Raw genomic sequence first — 21,095 nt, 5'->3', positions numbered from 1 at the left:
GACATTATAACAGAAACAGTAGCTTGAAATGTGTGGCTCCTAGATAAGTGTACTCAATAATTAACGATTGTTTTAGTTAAACCGACTAGCACTTTCAGTAGTCAAACTGAGTTTCAAATGGATGGGTGGTTCTATAGAAAGTATACTTCCCTTTAAATGCATGGATGCATGCCATTACATATATCATCTTAGATCTCAAAGGCATTCTTGGAAAATTGGATTCTCAGATGGCAGTGTGTGTTAAAGCATTGGAATTATTTTCAGAGTACTGAGCCAGGCTACACGGTCCCAATGTTACCAGTATATTTAGTGGCTTTACGCATGCGTATTAGATCCCATCAAATCAAGCTATCAGCGCAGCTTCCCCGCCCAACATCTCAGCGAGCTAGGTGAGGAACACGAACCAGCCTGAGTTTACACAGTAAGGACAACAGGTCCTTGGAAAATACCTAATTCATTAATAGTTACTTAGTGAATTGGTTTGCTATGAAGGTGCCTAACAGTCATGCCAACAGCCATGCCTCCGCAGATGTTACCGACTCACAGTTGGGAGCTCCTACTTTCAGAAACCCTTTCGTTTACGAATTAAAACTCACAGCAACGGAGAAAATCAAGGTAAGCGACAACTGTTTTAACTTGTTGTTTCCCTGCAACATTGCCTGCCAACAGTTGTTTTTAACTTGAAAAACAGCGTTGCAATCCGCGGTAGCCAGGATCAGGGGGAGGAGGGCAGGGGAGAAGGGTGATCAAACCCCATCAGTCTGCGCGTGCAGTGTATCCTCTCCCAGCACGGGTTGTTCCTATGTTCCAGTATTCCGCCGCCCCTCCCCCTCGCAAGCTTCCCGTACCTTCCAAGCGTGCCAGTGTTGCTCTTTGCCTAGAACTTTAACTGCCTGGGAAAAGCTACAGTTGTGGTAGATCTTGATTGTCAACATTTAAATACGGCAAAATTAGTTTCATACCAACTACTTACGAAAGACCGGGGGAGAAGCTTTTATTTTGCACAGTTACATTACATGTTTGGTTATTTTCTGAGATTTCTCTCGCTTTCTCTCCTTATCTCTCACACTCACTCCCTCACACTCACTCTCTCTGTCTCTCACTCATACATACTCTATCACAAACACACATTCTCTCACACACACACACACTCTCACACACATACACTATCACCCACACACACATCCTTTCTATCTCAAACACACACACACACACACACACTCCCTCTCTCTCTCTCTCTCTCTCTCTCTCTCTCTCTCTCTCTCTCTCTCTCTCTCTCTCCCTCCTCACACACACACACACAAACACACACACACACACTTCCTCGACGCTGAAGACGTATTATATGTTATGTATACTAGGTTGCTTGCGTTGTCTTGTGACAAGAATTTCAGTGCCCAGTCTGTCCTTGTGTTGTTCTGTGTACCTGACAATAAAACTTGAACCTGAAACTTTTATTAGATATTAGATAGTACCTAACTGCTGTGAAAGTACCAAGTCAATGAATTTAATTGCCAAGTACAAGTTCAAGACAGAATCAAATGATTTATTACATATATGTAAAGTTCAGGTGTCTGATACACTCAAGGTGAGCATCTCAGAGGACTGGACCAAGAATACAGGAATCAGGGCAGTTGAATAGTATCACATTATGTTTTTTTTTACTCTCACAAGAAACGTCAGGGGGATGACAATTAACATAGCTTTTGCAAGCACAGAAAGAGGACGCTGCATGCTAGATAGCTTATGTTTGGGCTTTAGATAAGGCTCCAAGAAATGACATTCCATGTACTCATGAGCTAACATAGCAGGGTATAGTGCAAACATTATTTATTATATTCAGAGCATTCCAAACAGTATAAAAGCTGTAATCTTTAATTATTGTTAACTGATCAGTGGTTAAGGACAGACCTCACCTTGACACCTAGGTGTCCACAGACTACATCAACAGCTCAGCCAGTGGTCCAGACCATTGGCTTTTTAGAGTGTTAAAGCATGTTTACATTAGATAAGATAGTAGTACTATAAAACTACAAACAAAACTTTCTTTATTACATTCATGATGTTTGAGTATCATTGTGAAGCCATGTTATTGAGGAGGCATGATTCAGAGGATGTCTTAACAGCTCATCCACTTGACTTTGACATGTGCTGGCCTGCTGTGCTGACTGTAGCAGAGAGCTATGTCATGCTGTAGCTGTCATCATTAGAAAGCTGATTTGTCCTGTGTACAGCGACAATCAACACAAACTGAACACAGATCGTTCCTGTCTGTCAGTTACTGGATTGATTCATTCACACTCAGCAGTGAAAAGCAGGATATCCACACACACATACACACATTCACACTCTCAGCAGTGAAAAGCAGGATATCCACACACACATACACACATTCACACATTCACACGCTTAGCAGTGAAAAGCAGGATATCCACACACACATACACACATTCACACTCTCAGCAGTGAAAAGCAGGATATCCACACACACATACACACATTCACACATTCACACGCTTAGCAGTGAAAAGCAGGATATCCACACACACATACACACATTCACACTCTCAGCAGTGAAAAGCAGGATATCCACACACACATACACACATTCACACATTCACACTCTCAGCAGTGAAAAGCAGGATATCCACACACACAGTAAGTGTGTGAGGTGTTTGAGACGTGCTGGTGTGTTCAGTGTGAGTGGTAGTTTGGGGTGGCGCGGTAGACCATGTGTCTATCTCCTGCTGCCTCCCACATCCCTCATGGGCTGCCGGTCAGCTGTCAGAGATGGTGAGGTGTGTTTTTCCACCCCTAACACGTGTAAACACACACGCACACACCTGATCCAATACACACGCACACACCATATCCAATACACACGCACACACTGCCTTTGCAAAGCATCACTTCCCTAAGCACAGCCCTATTGCATGATGACCTGTGTGAGTGTGTGTTTACAAAAATAATACATTCCTATAAGTCTCCTGGACAGGCAGTTTGTCCTGTTTTGTGAGTTTACTAACCAGACAGCAAACATGGCCTTCAAATGTCACCAAAGAATAACCCGTTTGACAAAACAGAAACTCGTTGGGCTAACCTAACCAAAGCTGAGCAGTCTGTGTTGCTCTCTGAGTTAATACAACCAAAACTTCCTTTTGTTATGCTTCTGATGTGTGATACTGTTGTCATATCATTTCCCCAAACTGACTACATGGTTTATACTGAGCTCCTGTTTTATTCAACCAAATCACTCAAATATAAAGTATTTTTGTAGGATAAAACATACACTTTGTGCTATTAACCTAATTACTATTCATGTGCTTTACACTTTAATCTTAATGACGTGTAAGGAATGATATCATAGTGCTTTTGACTAAAAACAGGTTATACAGGAGGTGGTTGGTTGTTATAAACCAGATCAACCCTTAGCATTAGCATTAGCCTGGTTAGCTACTTCATAGTGCCAAACTGGGAGGTGGGAATGTGAACTGTCTGAACACAGCAGGGAGGGTCTGGTGGGAGATGTGTTAAGGCTTTCTAAATGGGTTGGTTTGTTTCGTGTACTGGTGTAAGGGGGAGAAGGGGTGTGGAAAGGTCATAAATCACCCCCCATCCCTCGGGGGTGTGGAGGGGTGTGGAGCGGAGGGGTGTGAAGGTTTGTGGAGGGGAAGGGTTTGGAGGGGAGGGGTGTGGAGGAGAAGGGAGGGGTATTGAGGGGACGGTAGAGCTCCCCTGGGAATACAGAACACATCATTGAAATGTGAGGGGGGGTGGGGGGCGTACATAGCTGCACAAAGAGATGGAGGGAGGGAGGGATAGCTGGAGAAGGGGAGGGGATCTCCTGGGACTGGAGAAGATGCATTTGACCAGAGGGAGGGGCTGAGCAGGGCAGAGAGAGAGAGAGAAGGAAACGAGAAAGAGATTGGGATCAAGGGAGGAGAAGGAGGAAGATGTGGGGTGTAAAGGGGGTTGAGCTGAGTCTTTGCTAGCTAGGAAACCGTTAATAGTGAAGAGGTATAGCTGACCTTGGATACACAGCTGGTCCTATCTCCTTAATCACTCAGGACACCATGACAGTTTAATCAGCTGACCTGTCAGGGAGCCTGCTGGGACTGTGACCCCTGAGGTACAGCTGGAGGGGTAGGTAGGGTTCATATAGGTAGGTGGTTTTAGTATAGGTAGGTAGGGTTAGTATAGGTAGGTGGGTTTAGTATAGGTAGGTAGGTAGGGTTAGTATAGGTATGTAGTTTTAGTATCGGTAGGTAGTTTAAGTATAGGTAGGTAGGGTTAGTATAGGTAGGTAGGGTTAGTACAGGTAGGTAGGGTTAATGTAGGTAGGTAGGGTAAGTATAGGTAGTTAGCCATTTTAGGGTTATCTATATGGATGCAACAATTTAATATTTTTACGGTACCGTTATAGTCTGAGGAATTATCACGGTTTCACGATTATTATGCATTGATTTATTTCGCAACATTAGAGATCTATAAAATCTGTTATTCTCAGACAAAATGCAGTCAAACCAAACACCGTCAGAAAAACCTCTGTCAGTCTCTGTCAGTTTTTCTGAGACTGAAGCCTTTTTCCCTGAGTCTGACGACTTTTGGTCTGAGACCTTACGCCTTTTCGCTTGAGTCTGAGACACTTGAGTCTGAGATCTGACGATGTCCTAAAATGAACACCATACAGCAGACGTCCCTATGGAGAGGATTTATCAAACGCTTTTAAAAAGTGAGACTTTTTTGACATAACTGTTTCAAATGGCTCGTTGCTTCCCCTATCACTAATAATTATATGAATTCAAATAAACAAAAATACAAACGACCGTCCGAACAAGAGAATTCTCCTGAAGAACTAGGCATTTTCAGTTGTAATTCACTATATGTATGGATCCCTTCCGCAGATTGCATCAACCATGTCAACAACTTCCGGTAGCCTAGCTAGAAGTTACGTTATCTCTAGTTCTCTCAAACAAAATGCGTGTTTTACGAGGAGTTTGTGTGATCGTCTCAAAATGACAATTAACAATGTTCATATGATTCTATGTTGCTGCACTTCAAGTAAGAAGGAAAGGAAATTGTACGTTTCGAGTTAGGCTAGCTAGCTAAAGGATTTGAGCAGTAACATTAGCTAGCCTAGTAGTTAACAATTTTTAGCTACATTATAGTGTACTAAATTATCTGATTGTCAGCGTGCTTGCTAGTTGTTAATGTTAACAGATAAATAATTGGTGTGTCATATATGTTCCCGATGGATATTTAATGCAACACATCTTTCTCAATTTCTAACAAACATCTGTAAATGGGAGAGATCTCAGTGAGGGCAAATTGGTTTCGGTTTACGCAAAACGGCGATAAGTAGCTCAATCTGAGTGTCGGGTTAAGAGAGCAATAAAGCTAAGGGTTAAAATAACCTGTTCTGGTTATTAAAAGTTAAGTTTCTAACTTCACCGAAAGTTCTAGACCTGGGGCCTCATGTATAAACGTCAAAATAGGGCCAAACAGGACGCATTTTCTCGCCTCCACCTCTGTTGTCAGAACCTCGATCTCACAGTTACCGTATATTTTCAAATAAACGCCGTAGCGTTTAACGTTCGTTTTTGATGCAGCATTTATTTGAGGGCGGCGTTTATTCGAAGAAATACGGTATTTCAGACAAAGAAATTATCTCAGGAGTGCATTTATAGTTCATCTGCATATTCATTTATGGGAGGAGGCAAGGCGGGGTCAGTGGCTCGTTCACGTGCGGTCAATCTCACGTTGATTGTGATTTATAAAGAAAAGGTGCGCAAGACCTAGCCTGGTCCTAACCAGACTCTTGTACATTTTATTTGTACAGAGTCTGGCCTCGCTCCTTTGACAAGCGTTGACTTCCTTGTAGACGGGTACTCTGTTGAAGTTTAAAACAATTTGATCTGCCCAGAGCCTGCCATAACCAATCGCTAGCGTTCGCCTTAGCCAACTCCTTCACCCCTACTGTAACAGAGCTAGCTGCCATAGCTGGAAAATCAAACTGTTCCCAAACCCCGTGGGTAGGAGGGCCACAACATCATGGCCACCAACAAAACTCAGCAAAACTTCTCGCTCCGGCTTTAGTTTATATTCGGCATTGTGTTGCCACAACGGACCAAATAGCTTCGCTCGCATCTTTCTCCGCCACCATTACGGAACTACAACACAAACTAGCGCACGACATCAACGTCATCGTTCTCAACCACTCCTTCTGTTCACTGATTCGCCGGTAGAAAATCAACCTGAAAAATCTGATTTACGTACCTAATGGCCAGACCTAATACAGAAGCGAAATCCAAATTGAGCGGAAGTATGTAGAAGGGTAGAGCCAGGCTACGCAGGACCTGGCGTACGACCGGTTTTATACATGGGAATTTCTGTGCGTAGGTACTTTTCGAGTTTTGGCCGTACGCCATCTTCTGGTATGAAAGCTGCGCAATCCTTTATACGAGGCCCCTGGCCTTTCTGCCCCCCTGGAAATAGGTATCACTATCGTGCATATATAGCCAAATGGGATACGTCAGTACATTAGGTTGCACTACACGTAGTAGATGTTACACAGGGACTCTGAAAACAGGGCGAAAGCTAGAATTAGCATTTACATCTGAGTAACTATTGAGCAATAAAACCTCTGAAAACAATACATTCTAGGCTATACTTCGAAGGCTGTATTTGCAAATATAAACACGTGATGATCAATCATACTATCAGATCAAAGTCCGGCAATGTTTGTTTAATTTTACAAAAAACTTTAATGTTCAGAAACACTCAGTGTAGCTGAGCCATTACGGTCTCAAAACCGAGACATTTTAAATTGCAGGTAATAGTAAAATTGGTTAATCGCGGCATCCCTAGTTAGCTATATTATGACTAGCTATATTAACCCCAGTTAGCTAACAGGGACAAGTTTGGCATGAGACCTAAAGTACATATACAGCTACAGGATGTGGTCCTGCTGTTATTAGAAGGTAGTTAAACGGTAGCATTCCGCACGTGCTCAGTTGAGAGAGCAGTTTCTGACACAGGGAGGAAGCTGGATCTTAGCAGCTTGATGGATGGCCACACACACCACCCACATATTGACTTTGTGACTGACTAACTGGTACATCCTGACTGACTGGAGGGTGTTGGGAAATGTAAGGGAATTTGAAACAGACATGCCCTCTAATAAACAAGTTCTGAAATGCGTTGGATTTTGGAAGATGGGTGTCTCCCCTCTCTCTCTCTCTCTCTCTCTCTCTCTCTCTCTCTCTCTCTCTCTCTCTCTCTCTCTCTCTCTCTCTCTCTCTCACTCTCTCACTCTCTCTCTCTCTCTCTCTCTCTCTCTCTCTCTCTCTCTCTCTCTCTCTCTCTCTCTCTCTCTCTCTCTCTCTCTCCCTCACTCTCTCCCTCACTCCTGTGCAATAACACAGTGTGAATGCTCCTCCCAGTTGGCGGTGATGTCGGTGACGGTGTTTCCAGTGCGCCTGCTGGCGACGGCCTCCCTCATGCTGCTGGCCTGGCCCTTCGCCCTGGCCGCCTCCCTTGGCCGCGACCCCTTCACCCTGGAGACGCAGTCCCTCTGGAGGAGGTGAGTGTGTGTGTGTGTGTGTGTGTGTAGAACATGACCCTTGCAGAGCACTGCTGTGACATCAGCACACTCACAGGCACACACACACTCACTGTCTCCCTGCTCCTTGGTGCCCCCCACCAGGTGTGTGGACCTGGCCCTGAGGGTCATCATGCGGGCCATGTGGTTCTGTGGAGGGTTCCACTGGATCAGGGTGAAGGGGGAGCGGGCGTCTCCCTCCCAGGCTCCCATCCTCACCCTGGCACCACACTCCTCCTACTTCGACGCCATCCCTGTCACCATGACAATGGCCTCCATTGTCGCCAAGGCGGAAAGCAAGAGCATCCCGGTGTGGGGAAGTAAGGACCCTGACCCCCAGACCCCCCTAACCCTGACCCCCAGCACTGCCCTGACCCTGACCCCCAGACCCCCCTAACCCTGACCCCCAGCACTGCCCTGGACCCCAGACCCCCCTAACCCTGACCCCCAGCACTGCCCTGGACCCCAGACCCCCCTAACCCTGACCCCCAGCACTGCCCTGGACCCCAGACCCCCCTAACCCTGACCCCCAGCACTGCCCTGGACCCCAGACCCCCCTAACCCTGACCCCCAGCACTGCCCTGACCCCCAGACCCCCCTAACCCTGACCCCCAGCACTGCCCTGACCCCCAGACCCCCCTAACCCTGACCCCCAGACCCCCCTAACCCTGACCCCCAGCACTGCCCTGACCCCCAGACCCCCCTAACCCTGACCCCCAGCACTGCCCTGGACCCCAGACCCCCCTAACCCTAACCCCGCTCCTGGATCAGTACAAAACTGTGTGTACAGCTGATTTAATGAGACAGAAGTGATGAGCATCATAAGTCCCCAGGCAGCCTCGGCCTGGCTGAACTGCTGTCCTCTTACCTCCTCCCTCCTCTCTCCCCCCCAGCTCTGATTAACTTCATCAGGCCTGTGTTTGTGTCGAGGGCAGACCCAGATTCCAGGAGGAACACTGTGGAGGAGATCAAACGCAGGGCCCAGTCTGGGGGGGCGTGGCCTCAGGTACACAGACTCTCACATATTTTTTGTCATTTAGTCATTTAGCAAAATTACATATACATATACACACATATGTATACACACACACACACACACACACACACAAATATTCACACATATGTACACATACACACAAATATACACGCATATATTTATACACATGCAAACACACGCTATTCTTTTACCCGTTACGGGTTTAATATGCTACCTATAGCTACCCAAAAGTGAACCCAAAAAATCCTGATCGCCCCCTGGTGGCTGGTTGAAGTATAGGTTATAAGTTCCGCCCCCTCCATGTTAGCAGATGGTACATGAGCCATTGATTTTTGGTTGTCAAAAATATTTTTTCAAGGATGGTTTCTGTAAATTTAGGGAATTATTTTTTATACTGATGTCCGTTCAAGTGCTCATTTTTCTGATCAGTTTGTTTTTAATGAGTAATTTGACGATATAAAAAAGGGTTGGTGTGTTTCTGTGAGGTTGGGCCAGTGTATGGGTGGGATCTCCATACCACGGCTCCACCACACATCACTACTGTGCAGACTCTGCGTCTCCACCACACATCACTACTGTGCAGACTCTGCGTCTCCACCACACATCACTACTGTGCAGACTCTGCGGCTCCACCACACATCACTACTGTGCAGACTCTGCGGCTCCACCACACATCACTACTGTGCAGACTCTGCCTCCAAATGACGTCACCAGAGCAAGATGGCAGCACCCCTATCAGGGATATTTTGGATTCATTTATGTACAGTGGGAGGAAGTGGAGACGTGTCGTCCATCTAGACAGTCTATGGTTGTAATAGTTTATCATTGTTTTAATGCTGGGCGTGTGTGTGTGTATTGTTTTCCAGATAATGATCTTCCCAGAGGGAACATGCACCAACAGATCCAGCCTCCTCAGATACAAGCCTGGTATGTACAGCTCACCCAGCACACCCCATGAAACTGGGTGGAAACATGTGTCCAGATGAACTTCCTTGTGTGTTTGTTAGAGGATGGCTCTAGTATATGTGTGTGTGTGTGTGTGTGTGTTGACATAGTGGTGATCCTGCTCTCCTCTGTTATCTTTGTGTCTGTCCCCCAAACCTAATCCCTGGTTTTCAAACCGTGTCATCCCTGCCTGACTGTCTGCATGGTGTTATTGTCCTGGTCTGGGTCTGCATGGTGGTATTGTCCTGGTCTGGGTCTGCATGGTGTTATTGTCCTGGTCTGGGTCTGCATGGTGGTATTGTCCTGGTCTGGGTCTGCATGGTGGTATTGTCCTGGTCTGGGTCTGCATGGTGGTATTGTCCTGGTCTGGGTCTGCATGGTGTTATTGTCCTGGTCTGGGTCTGCATGGTGTTATTGTCCTGGTCTGGGTCTGCATGGTGGTATTGTCCTGGTCTGGGTCTGCATGGTGGTATTGTCCTGGTCTGGGTCTGCATGGTGGTATTGTCCTGGTCTGGGTCTGCATGGTGGTATTGTCCTGGTCTGGGTCTGCATGGTGGTATTGTCCTGGTCTGGGTCTGCATGGTGGTATTGTCCTGGTCTGGGTCTGCATGGTGGTATTCTTCATGTTCGAGGTCACAGGGTGGTATTCTTCATGTTCGAGGTCACAGGGTGGTAATCTACAAGACCCACCTGACTCAAAGGGCATTGGAATGACTCTCCCTCCTGCCCTCCCTCCCACTCTTACTCCCTCCCTCTCCTCTCAAGGGGCCTTCATCCCAGGAGTTCCAGTCCAGCCGGTGGTGTTGCGCTACCTCAACAAACTGGTATACCTCCACCCCACACACCAGTCTGTCACCAGCACTGTCCCCCCTCCCCTCTGGTCACTGACTGATTTCTTTCTCTCATGTGAACGAGTGTTTGCACCACGAGAAGTAACATCATGTTCAGCTGGAGTGATATTTCATCCTGGTCTGTCTGCCGGTCTCTCTTCCTCTCTCTCTTTGTGGCTCTTTCTCTCTTTGTCTCTCCCTCTCTCAGGTGTCATGTCTCTCTCCATAGTAGCGGTCAAGCTCTCATAAATAATTCAGGCTGCATGCTCCCTTTCTCCCTTTCGTGTGTGGTGGGGAGGAGGGAGGGGGATGTGTGTGTGTGTGTGGGAGGGTGTTATCCTGTGCGTGTGTGGAGGAGGGAGGGTGTTATCCTGTGTGTGTGGTAGTGGGAGGGTGTTATCCTGTGCGTGTGTGGTAGTGGGAGGGTGTTATCCTGTGTGTGTGTGGTAGTGGGAAGGTGTTATCCTGTGTGTGTGTGTGTGGTAGTGGGAGGGTGTTATCCTGTGTGTGTGTGTGGTAGTGGGAGGGTGTTATCCTGTGTGTGTGTGTGGTAGTGGGAGGGTGTTATCCTGTGTGTGTGTGGTAGTGGGAGGGTGTTATCCTGTGTGTGTGTGTGTGTGTGGTAGTGGGAGGGTGTTATCCAGTGTGCGTGTGTGGTAGTGGGAGGGTGTTATCCTGTGTGTGTGTGTGGTAGTGGGAGGGTGTTATCCTGTGTGTGTGTGGTAGTGGGAGGGTGTTATCCAGTGTGTGTGTGTGGTAGTGGGAGGGTGTTATCCTGTGTGTGTGTGTGGTAGTGGGAGGGTGTTATCCAGTGTGTGTGTGTGGTAGTGGGAGGGTGTTATCCTGTGCGTGTGTGGAGGAGGGAGGGTGTTATCCTGTGTGTGTGTGTGGTAGTGGGAGGGTGTTATCCTGTGTGTGTGTGTGGTAGTGGGAGGGTGTTATCCTGTGTGTGTGTGGTAGTGGGAGGGTGTTATCCTGTGCGTGTGTGGAGGAGGGAGGGTGTTATCCTGTGTGTGTGTGTGGTAGTGGGAGGGTGTTATCCAGTGTGTGTGTGTGGTAGTGGGAGGGTGTTATCCTGTGCGTGTGTGGAGGAGGGAGGGTGTTATCCTGTGCGTGTGTGGTAGTGGGAGGGTGTTATCCTATGTGTGTGTGGTAGTGGGAGGGTGTTATCCTATGTGTGTGTGGTAGTGGGAGGGTGTTATCCTATGTGTGTGTGGTAGTGGGAGGGTGTTATCCTGTGCGTGTGTGGTAGTGGGAGGGTGTTATCCAGTGTGTGTGTGGTAGTGGGAGGGTGTTATCCTGTGTGTGTGTGTGGTAGTGGGAGGGTGTTATCCTATATTTTTTACATATAATTCAAATATATTCTACCATATATTAAACATACATGTGACACTATATATTTACATATATTACAAATACATTTTCTCATATAAATCGGAATACATTATGGTGGTATTTATTGATATAAAATTGCATATATTTTGGGATATATAAACACATATATTATATATTCATGTTGAATATGTAGCAATATATGGAAAACGGCAATCATTGCTGTATTCTGCAACATATTGCAATATATTACATGAATATATATTATAGTTTGTCATATATTAGTAATATATTTATCATCAATACATTATCCCATGTATTTCCGTACAATATCATTATTAAATCCCATATATGGACATATATTGCCTAATATATCATATCATATTTTCCAATATACTGCAATATATTTTCCTTCCGTAAGGGTATGCCTTAAAGTTGTGGAATGTATACCGTTTAAGGACATGTTTTGGTGGTTACTATATTTGTATGTTACAGCTCATGCATATGAAGTTCATCTGAGAGACATGTTAGTCAGTCATGCCAACCACTTTGCCTGTCGTGGTGACCTGATCCGAGCAGCTCGATTAATAAACAAAGTCAACTCTTTTTCATTTTGGTGCGTTCCTTGGCCCATCCTCCGACAGAAAATCATCATAACAGATAGTATTATTAATAGTGGGGTCGAAACTGACATCAGTAGATTCTGAAACATAACCATGAGCACATTTACCTGTATAACACTTGGTGAACTTTCCAAAATTGTCAGCGAATCCAACTCCACAACCTCAGATATTGGTCCTATACCCACAACATTCTTTAAGCGAGTGTTTGATAGTGTCTCATGTCCGGTGCAAGAGATTATAAACACATCCCTTAGAACTGGCGTCTTCCCAGATGCCTTCAAAACAGCTATTGTAAAGCCCCTATTAAAGAAACCCAAATTCGATAACAGTCTACTTGCAAATTACAGACCAATATCAAACCTTCAATTTTTTTGTAAAGTACTGGAAAAGATCGTTTTAGTCCAATTAAATTATTTTCTTAAAGAAAATAACATCCTGGAAGTCTCGCAGTCAGGTTTCAGGAAATACCACAGTACTGAAACTGCTCTCACCAAAATAATTAGCGACCTCAGACTAAACTCTGATGCAAATAAAGTCTCTATCCTTATCCTGTTAGATCTCAGTGCAGCATTTGATACCATTGATCACGACATCCTAATCAATAGACTAAAAGATTGGGTTCTCAGATAGTGTACTGAACTGGATGAAATCAAATGTCAGAGGAAGGAAGTTTTATGTTAGTTTAGGAGACCATATGTCTAGGAAACATGAGAACTACTACGGGGTTGCTCAAGGAAGCTGCTTAGGTCCATTACTGTTTTCTCTTTATATGTTACCCCTCTGCGACATAATCAGAGAACATAACATAGATTTCCATAGCTATGCGGAGGACACACAAATATATATATCAACTGAACCCAACGATGGAACAGCCATCAATTCCATTACCAACTGCCTGTAGTCAATAAACAAATGGATGAATGATAACTTTTTAAATTAAATGAAGACAAAACCAAAGTCCTACTATGTGGCCCCAAATCCAAAAGAGAGATGCTTACTAAGAATCTAGGAGGTTAAACCCCCTGGCTTAAAACCAGGGGTTGACACGTCGGTGTAATTCTGGACTCAGATATGAATTTCAACTCACATTAATAAAGTGACCAAAACAGCTTTCTTTCACCTGAGGAATATAGCAAAGATATGACCATTCATAAACCAAAATGATGCAGAGAAGTTAATTCATGCTTTTATATCCAGCCGGCTGGACTACTGTAATGCACTTTTCACTGGTCTTCCCAAGAAAACCACTGAAAGACTACAGCTCATTCAAAATTCTGCAGCTAGATTATAACAAAAACTAAAAGGAGAGAACACATTAGTCCTGTCCTAACCACATTTACATTTATTAAATTAGCAGACGCTTTTATCCAAAGCGACTTCCAAGAGAGAGCTTTACAAAGTGCATAGGTCACTGATAATAACAACAAGATAGCCCCAAAGCATTGCAGGTAGCCAAAACAAGAAGCACACATTGTGAACAACCCAAAAATAAGTGCCAAAGAGAAGAACCATAAGAGCATGTAGTTAAGCAAGTTGCAATTTAAACAACATGAATCTCTAAGTGCAAGTGTACCTGTAGAAAAAGCAGCAAAAGTAAAAATAAAAATAAGATGAACTAAAATAGAATATTTTGCAGCAAATACAACAGTTTAAATCAGTTGCCACTAACCAAAAAGAGTCATTGTGATCCTTGAGGAAACTAGCATTGGGTTCAGCAAACCATTCCTAAGTACCGTTGTACTCCCGGAACAAGTGCGTCTTGAGCCTTCTCTGAAGGTGGAGAGACAGTCTGTGTCTCTGATGGAGGTGGGGAGTTGATTCCACCACTGGGGGGCCAGGCAGGAGAAGAGCTTGTGTTGGGACCGGGCGGTCTTGAGTGGTTGGACAACCAGGCGTTTGGTGGCGGGTGGGGGTGTAAGGCTGGAGGAGAGACTTGATGTAGTCGGGTGCAGTCCCGTTCACTGCTCGGAAGGTCAGTACCAGGGTCTTAAATCTGATGCGGGCCGTGATGGGTAGCCAGTGGAGGGAGATGAGGAGCGGGGTAACGTGGGAGCGTCTGGGTAGATTGTAGACCAGGCGGGCCGCTGCGTTCTGAATCCTCTGAAGCAGGCGGGTTGCGCATGCTGGGAGACCGGCGAGCAGCGAGTTGCAGTAGTCCAACTTGGAGAGGACAAGTGCTTGGACTAGCAGCTGGGTGGAGTGCTCAACCACTTTACACTGGCTCCCTGTTACCTTCAGAATTGACTTTAAGGTCCTTTTCCTCACATACAAAGCTGTACACGGACAAAGACCTAGCTACATTGCTAACTCCCTTATAAACTACACACCAGCTAGAACACTGCGATCATCAAATGCAGGCCTATTAGAGGTCACCAGAAGCAGTCATAAAAAGATTGGTGATTCGGCCTTTGCCAATTACGCCCCAAAACTATGGAACAAATTACCCATAAAATTAGGGAAACAAACACGCTAGACATTTTTTAAAGACGGCTTAAAACCTACCTTTTTATCGAAGCATTTAAGTAATTTATCTCAATAGGGTTTTACTACTTTTATTAGTTATATTATTGTTCTTATAGATTTGCTATTTTACTTATTACTTTTGTCACTTGTATTGTTTTAAATTTATTTTATGTAAAGCGCCTTGAGCTACAATTCTTGTATGAAATGTGCTACATAAATAAAGTCTTACTTACTTAAGGCCAATTTATACTTCTGCGTTTTTACGGACACGCACACAGGGAACTCCCTCTCCGTCAAGGAACTCCCTCTCCGTGCCCTCTCCGAATCCCTCGGAGAGCTCTACGTGCAACTCCTGATTTTCCTGACTATCCGTCCGTCAGTCTGTCATTTTACAGCTACCCCTTGGCTGTGATTGGTCCGTATTAAGAACTGCTTGTGTCAGGGGCGGGGTTGCCGTGACCAACAAGAGAACAGAATCCTTTGACCGCCATTGTTGTACGTTTTTACAATTCATATTTCAGCTAAACAGTACATGTAAATCAGCATCTGAATTAAAATGTGACGAGAAATGGGCAGTGTAGTTGCTGAAAATTGGCTTATTTTATTGATGAAACTGCTCATTTGTAAATTTGCTCCGACTTTTCGATAAACTAGCTAGCATCGCAGTGCAGTGCTATCTACTGTTCTGGCGGTGAATTGCTTTCAGCACGCAATTCATCCAATCCGTCCGACTCCGTGCGTGCGTCTGTCCGTAACAGAGTCGGAGAAGTATAAATCGGCCTTTATCCTGTGTGGTAGTGGGAGGGTGTTGTGAGTCCTGTGTGTCATCATGCAGCACGTGTAATGATGGTGTTTGTCATCATGTAATGATGGTCTGTCTTCCTGACAGGATACAACCACCTGGACATGGCAGGGACCTGGAGCGTGAGTCCCCCTCTCTCTCCCTCCTTATCCTCCTCTCTTCCTCTCTCTCCCCCTTCTCCTCCTCTCTCCCCCTTCTCCTCCTCTCTCTCTCCTTCTCTTCCTCTCTCCCCCTTCTCCTCCTCTCTCTCTCCTTCTCCTCTCTACCTCTCTCTCCCTCTCCTCCTCTCTCCCTCTCTCTCCTCCTCTCTTCCTCTCTCCTGTTAGAGGGGAATGTGTTTACAAACTTGAGAAGAATAATTATCCCTTCATACAGTCTCCAGACTTACCTCTCTTCTCCTCCTCTTCTCTCCTTTCCTCTCAGATTCAAGATCTTGTGGCTGACACTGTGCCAGTTCCACAACCCCATGGAGCTTGAGGTCAGCAGTTTGCAGCTTCCTGCCTGATTCCTTTAAGCTCTGCATGAATACAGGGATGACCTCTCTGCCCTCTATCTCTCTCTCTCTCCCTCTCTCTCTGTCTCTCTCTCTCCTCTCTCTCTCCTCTCTCCTGTCTGTACTCTCTCTCTCCCTGCAGTACCTGCCCATTTACACCCCTTCAGAGGAGGAGAGGAGGGATCCAGCTCTGTTTGCCAACAATGTCAGACTCATCATGGCCAAGTAGGGTGTGTGTGCGTGAGTATGTGTGTATGGTTGTGTGTATGTGCTCACACATGGGTGTGTACAAGCAGTGTCTCTATATCCAGTATGGCCCAGTAGTGTTTGGAGACACTAGTCAGGATACCAGGCCAGCTAACACTAACAGTTTTGAAAGTGAACTTGAATCTTTGAAAAATTGACATGAATATCGGAAAATCTTTGCTTCTGGTATGCCCCTTTTAAAAAAAATCTGTGCTGCTTTCAGCAAGGTACCCAACTGTTATGTCAGATTTATATGTATTATTGTGTGTACTTGCCTTTGGCAAGGCCCAACCTATAATCTCTCTCATATATCTGTATTTTATGTTTTCATCCTTGTCCCTTTTTGCACAACACATAGCATCGGTGTCAAAGTGTTTGTCTTGGTCCTGATTGGTGTTGCTTGTATCCGCGCGAACATTCCGTTTCATTATAATTAAAAAGATTTTGGAGAAAAGTGAAGCTAACGGTGGCTTACTAGCTTTCCACAGTCACAAACATCACAATGTCATAAACCCACGCATGATTACCTATAGTAGAACATTAGTTTACTAGCTTCTTTACTTCTGGGAGATAGCAAGCCAGCTGCAGAAACCCCCAGGCAAAGGCCAGGGTGATAACATGTTGCTAGCTATGTTTCCAGGCTGTGATATCAACACCCTGGATTTTTGTATGCCTTTCGACTGGTTAGCTCCTACGGTTCTCACACATCGGTAGTCTAGTAGTTAGCTTGTAGCTACAGTTAGCTTTTGTAGCTTGTCTGTCTCCTGTAGCTGGCCTGTTCTGTAGCTGGTCTGTGCTGTAGCTGGTCTGTTCTGTAGATGGTCTGTTCTGTAGATGGTCTGTTCTGTAGCTGGTCTGTTCTGTAGCTGGTCTGTTCTGTAGATGGCCTGTTCTGTAGCTGGTCTGTTCTGTAGATGGTCTGTTCTGTAGCTGGTCTGTTCTGTAGCTGGACTGTTCTGTAGATGGTCTGTTCTGTAGCTGGTCTGTTCTGTAGATGGTCTGTTCTGTAGCTGGTCTGTCTCCTGTAGCTGGTCTGTCTCCTGTAGCTGGTCTGTTATGTAGATGGTCTGTTATGTAGATGGTCTGTTCTGTAACTGGTCTGTTCTGTAGCTGGTCTTTCTCCTGTAGCTGGTCTGTTCTGTAGCTGGTCTGTCTCCTGTAGCTGGTCGGTTCTGTAGCTGGTCTGTTCTGTAGCTGCCCTGTTCTTTAGCTGGCCTGTGAGAATGTTGTAAATGAAACCCCTAAGTAGAGGCACTGGTTTACAGAACAGCATTCTGGGAATGGGAGGGTGTAATCTCTGCTCCTTGTTTTCCTATAGGGCACTGCAGCTGCCACTCACAGAGCTGTCCTTCGACGACTGCCAGCTCAGCATATCACAAGGCCTGCTGCATATCCCTAGCAACAGCAGCCTGCTGGAGTTCAACAGACTGGTCCGCCTGCTGAGGTGAGTGCAGCTAACTGGTTAAATGGGTCTGACTGGCAGGGTATCGGTCCACACACATGGCATGGAGCAGCCAACCCCAATTAGCGGCCCGCGGGCCAGATCCGGCCCGCAAGAGCCATTGTCTGGCCCGCGCTGACAGCTTTAACTCTTTTCATGCTGCCAGTTTTAATGCAAACTACCCAGAACAATCTGACCTGCGCAAACATGATAACATCATACAAGCACTCGGTTTTAACTATGTGTATAACAACCACGGCAAGAGAGAGCGCAACAGCTGCCTTGTTACACAATTCTTGGAAGCTTGCAAGAGCTAAGAAGCCATTCGCCGATGCCGAGTTAATTAAACAATGTGCAATTGACATGGCTGGCAAGTTTTAAACCAATAGAAGAAAAAAAAAAAGTTGAAGAGTCAAAGTTTTAACGGAGGAGTGTTTTTTCAGTCTAATCAATAATTTGATGAAAACGGAAGCATTCTCACTAGCAATAGACTCGTCCTGTGATCGAACCGACATGGAACAGCTGTCTGTTGTGTTTGCTGGACTTTAAGTTTGCTGTCTGTTGTGTTTGCTGGACTTTGTGTTTGCTGTCTGTTGTGTTTGCTGTCTGTTGTGTTTGCTGTCTGTTGTGTTTGCTGTCTGTTTGCACAGAATATGCTCCAGGGGCATTTCATAATGAAATCGTTGGTTTTAGACACATTTTGTTTCAAGAGTAAATTTTTTTCTTGTGTGACTCCCAATACCACTACTAATAGTGATACTTTTATAAAATAGTTATAAAATCATAATAGAAGTAACATCCGTGCATAAAACTGACACCAAAAAAAACGAACATGTTGGCCCTTGGCTTGGCATGCCTGACCAAATTTGGCCCTTTTGGAAATCTAATTGGGGAACCCCGGCCTAGAGGACACAAAGGCAGCAGTGCCCTCTGGTGTTTGCTGGTTGGAAGCACAAAACCAGCCTTGTGGTGTGTGTGTTCTCCAGACCCCAGGAAGCAAGGAAGAAATCAGTAGCAAAACAGAGTTGTAGTTCTTTATTCAGTGTTTTCCCTGGGCAGGCTGCAAGTGGGGACTACAGATGCTGTTTTGCAGCAGCAGGCCAGCAGAGCCAGGAAGCTGTGTGGAGACAGGCTGGGTCTGGAAGACTTTGCCCACTACCTCAACCTGCCTTTGTCTGAGGCAGTCAGACAGCTGCACCAGCTCCTGGACCAGGTACACTCACACACGCGCACACACACACACACTCACTCACTCACTCACAAACACACACACACACACACATGCAAATACAGAAAGAAATGAACATTATCTTTCTCTTTCTTTCCCCCTGTAGCGAGGAGAAGGGGTGGTAGACGTCAGACTATATGTGGTAGCTCTCTCCGTAGTCTGCCGACCCTCTAGGAGCATGGACACCCTCAGACTGGCCTTCAGGGTGAGAGGGCAGGGAGGGGGGCAGGGAGGGGGCAGTCGAAGCACTGTCAGACAAACCCACCTGATATCATCCTGAACTATCTGAACTGTCACTGGGCCAGTCAGGAGTCCTATTGGCTCTCGTGTGTGAGTGTAGATGTTGGGGCCTCACGTGTGTGTGTGTGTGTGTGTGTGTGTGTAGATGTTTGAGGCTGAAGAGGCCGTGGTGGGTGAGGAGGATCTGGAGGCTGTGTTGAGCGCCGCATTGGGGGTGAGAGTGGACGCCTGCCGGCTGGTCGCTGCCATGGAGACCACCACCACCGGCAAGATCACCTATGGTGAGGGAGGAGGCCGTGTGTGTGTTTGTGAGGGAGTGTGTGTGTTTGTGAGGGAGTGTGTTTGTGAGGGAGTGTGTTTGTGAGGGAGTGTGTGTGTTTGTGAGGGAGTGGGTGTGTTTGTGAGGGAGTGGGTGTGTAGGTGAGGGTGGTTTGAAAGTCAGGAGTCTTAAAAGTTCAAAATTCCTTCCTCTCCAGATGAGCTGAAACATTTTGCAGAGCTACACCCCAACTTCTGCCAGCGTTACCTCTCCCCCTCCTCCTCCCCTCCCCCCCCCCAGACCAATGGCTTCACCAGAGCCCAGAGGAGGAAACAGGACTGAGAAACTCTTGGTGGGCGAGGGTGGGGAGTCAGAGTTACTGTTCCCTGCTCAGCCACCCAGAGGACCTCTTCTCCAGAGCAGCACACTGCATCAGGGAATTCTGGACCAGATCACATTACATTACATTTAGTCACAGTCAGATCACATATCTTTTTTCTAACATAAGAAGTCTGTAGAGACAACCAATATAAACATAGACTGGATAGGGTCATCATATAGATGTAATTTTTTGTTGTTATGTGTGTGTGTTCGTTGAAACACATTTTAAGTTGTATTAGCTCTGAGTTTTTATGAGATTGTATGGACTTTCTGTGGTCTCACAAAAACATTTATTGTTGTTTAACTTTCAGGATCTACAGAGTTTAACTACAGAAGAGTATAGTTTGGTGGTTAATAATGGTTAATATTCTTATTATATACTAACAGTGTTGGCCCGTGCTTGGCCACTTCCAATTTAATAGATTTTAATAATACAATTTATTATTCTTATTGTTACTGCCTTTAAATCGTCTCAGGTAAAAGTGTCTGAACAGAAGCGAGTGAGGCCTGAAGCCGCACTGACCTGATCCTCCTGCCAATAGGGATCTGAGAACCCAGTGTTCATGGGGGGAGGGGGAAAGATTGACAATATAATTGTTATTTTCCTGGCTTCTAATTAGTTTGGACATTCTCTGAAACAAACACATTTAGTACCCCTCAGTGGTATGAGTCATTTTTCAGGACGTAGTAGAAGTTCTGAATCCAGAAGGACGCAGTCTGACCTCCCTGGCTTTGTGTGAAATAAAACCGTACAAATAATATGGTTGTTTTTGTTTTGTTTTTCAATATGGTGTATTTTCTGTACCACCAGGGAGTGCTGTTGTATATGTAGGAATCATCCTGTTGGCATCACTCAAGACCCTAACCGTGCGTGTCCACTACAACGGAGTGGGCGGTGTGTCGGCTTCCAATTCATTTTCAATGAAACCGGGCAATGACACTTCCACAATGCCCTAACAGTGCGTGTACACTACAGCGATGCCAATCGCTTGGCACCGCTCGCCTTCCTACAGTGCACCACGCTCGGGGCGTGTCAGACAGATTAATGCAGAGTTGTAGTTCTCTAAAGTCACTGTTGTAGTTCGTATAACGTCATGGCAAAGTGTGCAGATTTGGGTTTAAACTTTATGTACTCGCAGTATCAATCAAAATACAACTTTCACACACATTAAGCAAAATCTACCCTGCCTCTACCTCCTCTATCCTGCCTCTGTC

The 21,095-nt window shown here is 45.6% G+C and overlaps 1 protein-coding gene across 3 annotated transcripts; it reads left to right on the top strand.

Annotated features, from left to right (window-relative positions):
- Nucleotides 1–337: 337 nt before the first annotated feature.
- On the top strand, nt 338–20,639 carry LOC146295899 (lysophosphatidylcholine acyltransferase 1-like). 3 transcript variants are annotated; one of them, XM_084697123.1, is made up of 15 exons: nt 338–389; nt 493–615; nt 7,443–7,582; nt 7,706–7,920; nt 8,494–8,606; nt 9,464–9,524; nt 10,308–10,366; nt 15,680–15,714; nt 16,016–16,070; nt 16,228–16,310; nt 17,650–17,775; nt 18,832–18,985; nt 19,107–19,205; nt 19,386–19,521; nt 19,800–20,639. In XM_084697123.1, exons 3-15 carry the CDS (start codon nt 7,452–7,454, stop codon nt 20,015–20,017), a joined length of 1,485 nt encoding a protein of 494 aa, XP_084553249.1. In that variant the 5' UTR covers nt 338–389; nt 493–615; nt 7,443–7,451; the 3' UTR covers nt 20,018–20,639. The 3 variants fall into 3 exon arrangements, with proteins under 3 accessions (XP_084553249.1, XP_084553247.1, XP_084553248.1); XM_084697121.1 differs by having other exon boundaries at nt 352–615; XM_084697122.1 differs by having other exon boundaries at nt 352–615; nt 19,717–19,986.
- The last annotated feature ends 456 nt before the right edge of the window (nt 20,640–21,095 follow it).

This window comes from Hypomesus nipponensis, chromosome 4, assembly GCF_054491055.1.
Source record: "Hypomesus nipponensis isolate SF chromosome 4, ASM5449105v1, whole genome shotgun sequence".
In the NCBI taxonomy this organism is placed as follows: domain Eukaryota; kingdom Metazoa; phylum Chordata; class Actinopteri; order Osmeriformes; family Osmeridae; genus Hypomesus; species Hypomesus nipponensis.
This window is presented reverse-complemented; position numbering and strand designations above follow the sequence as displayed.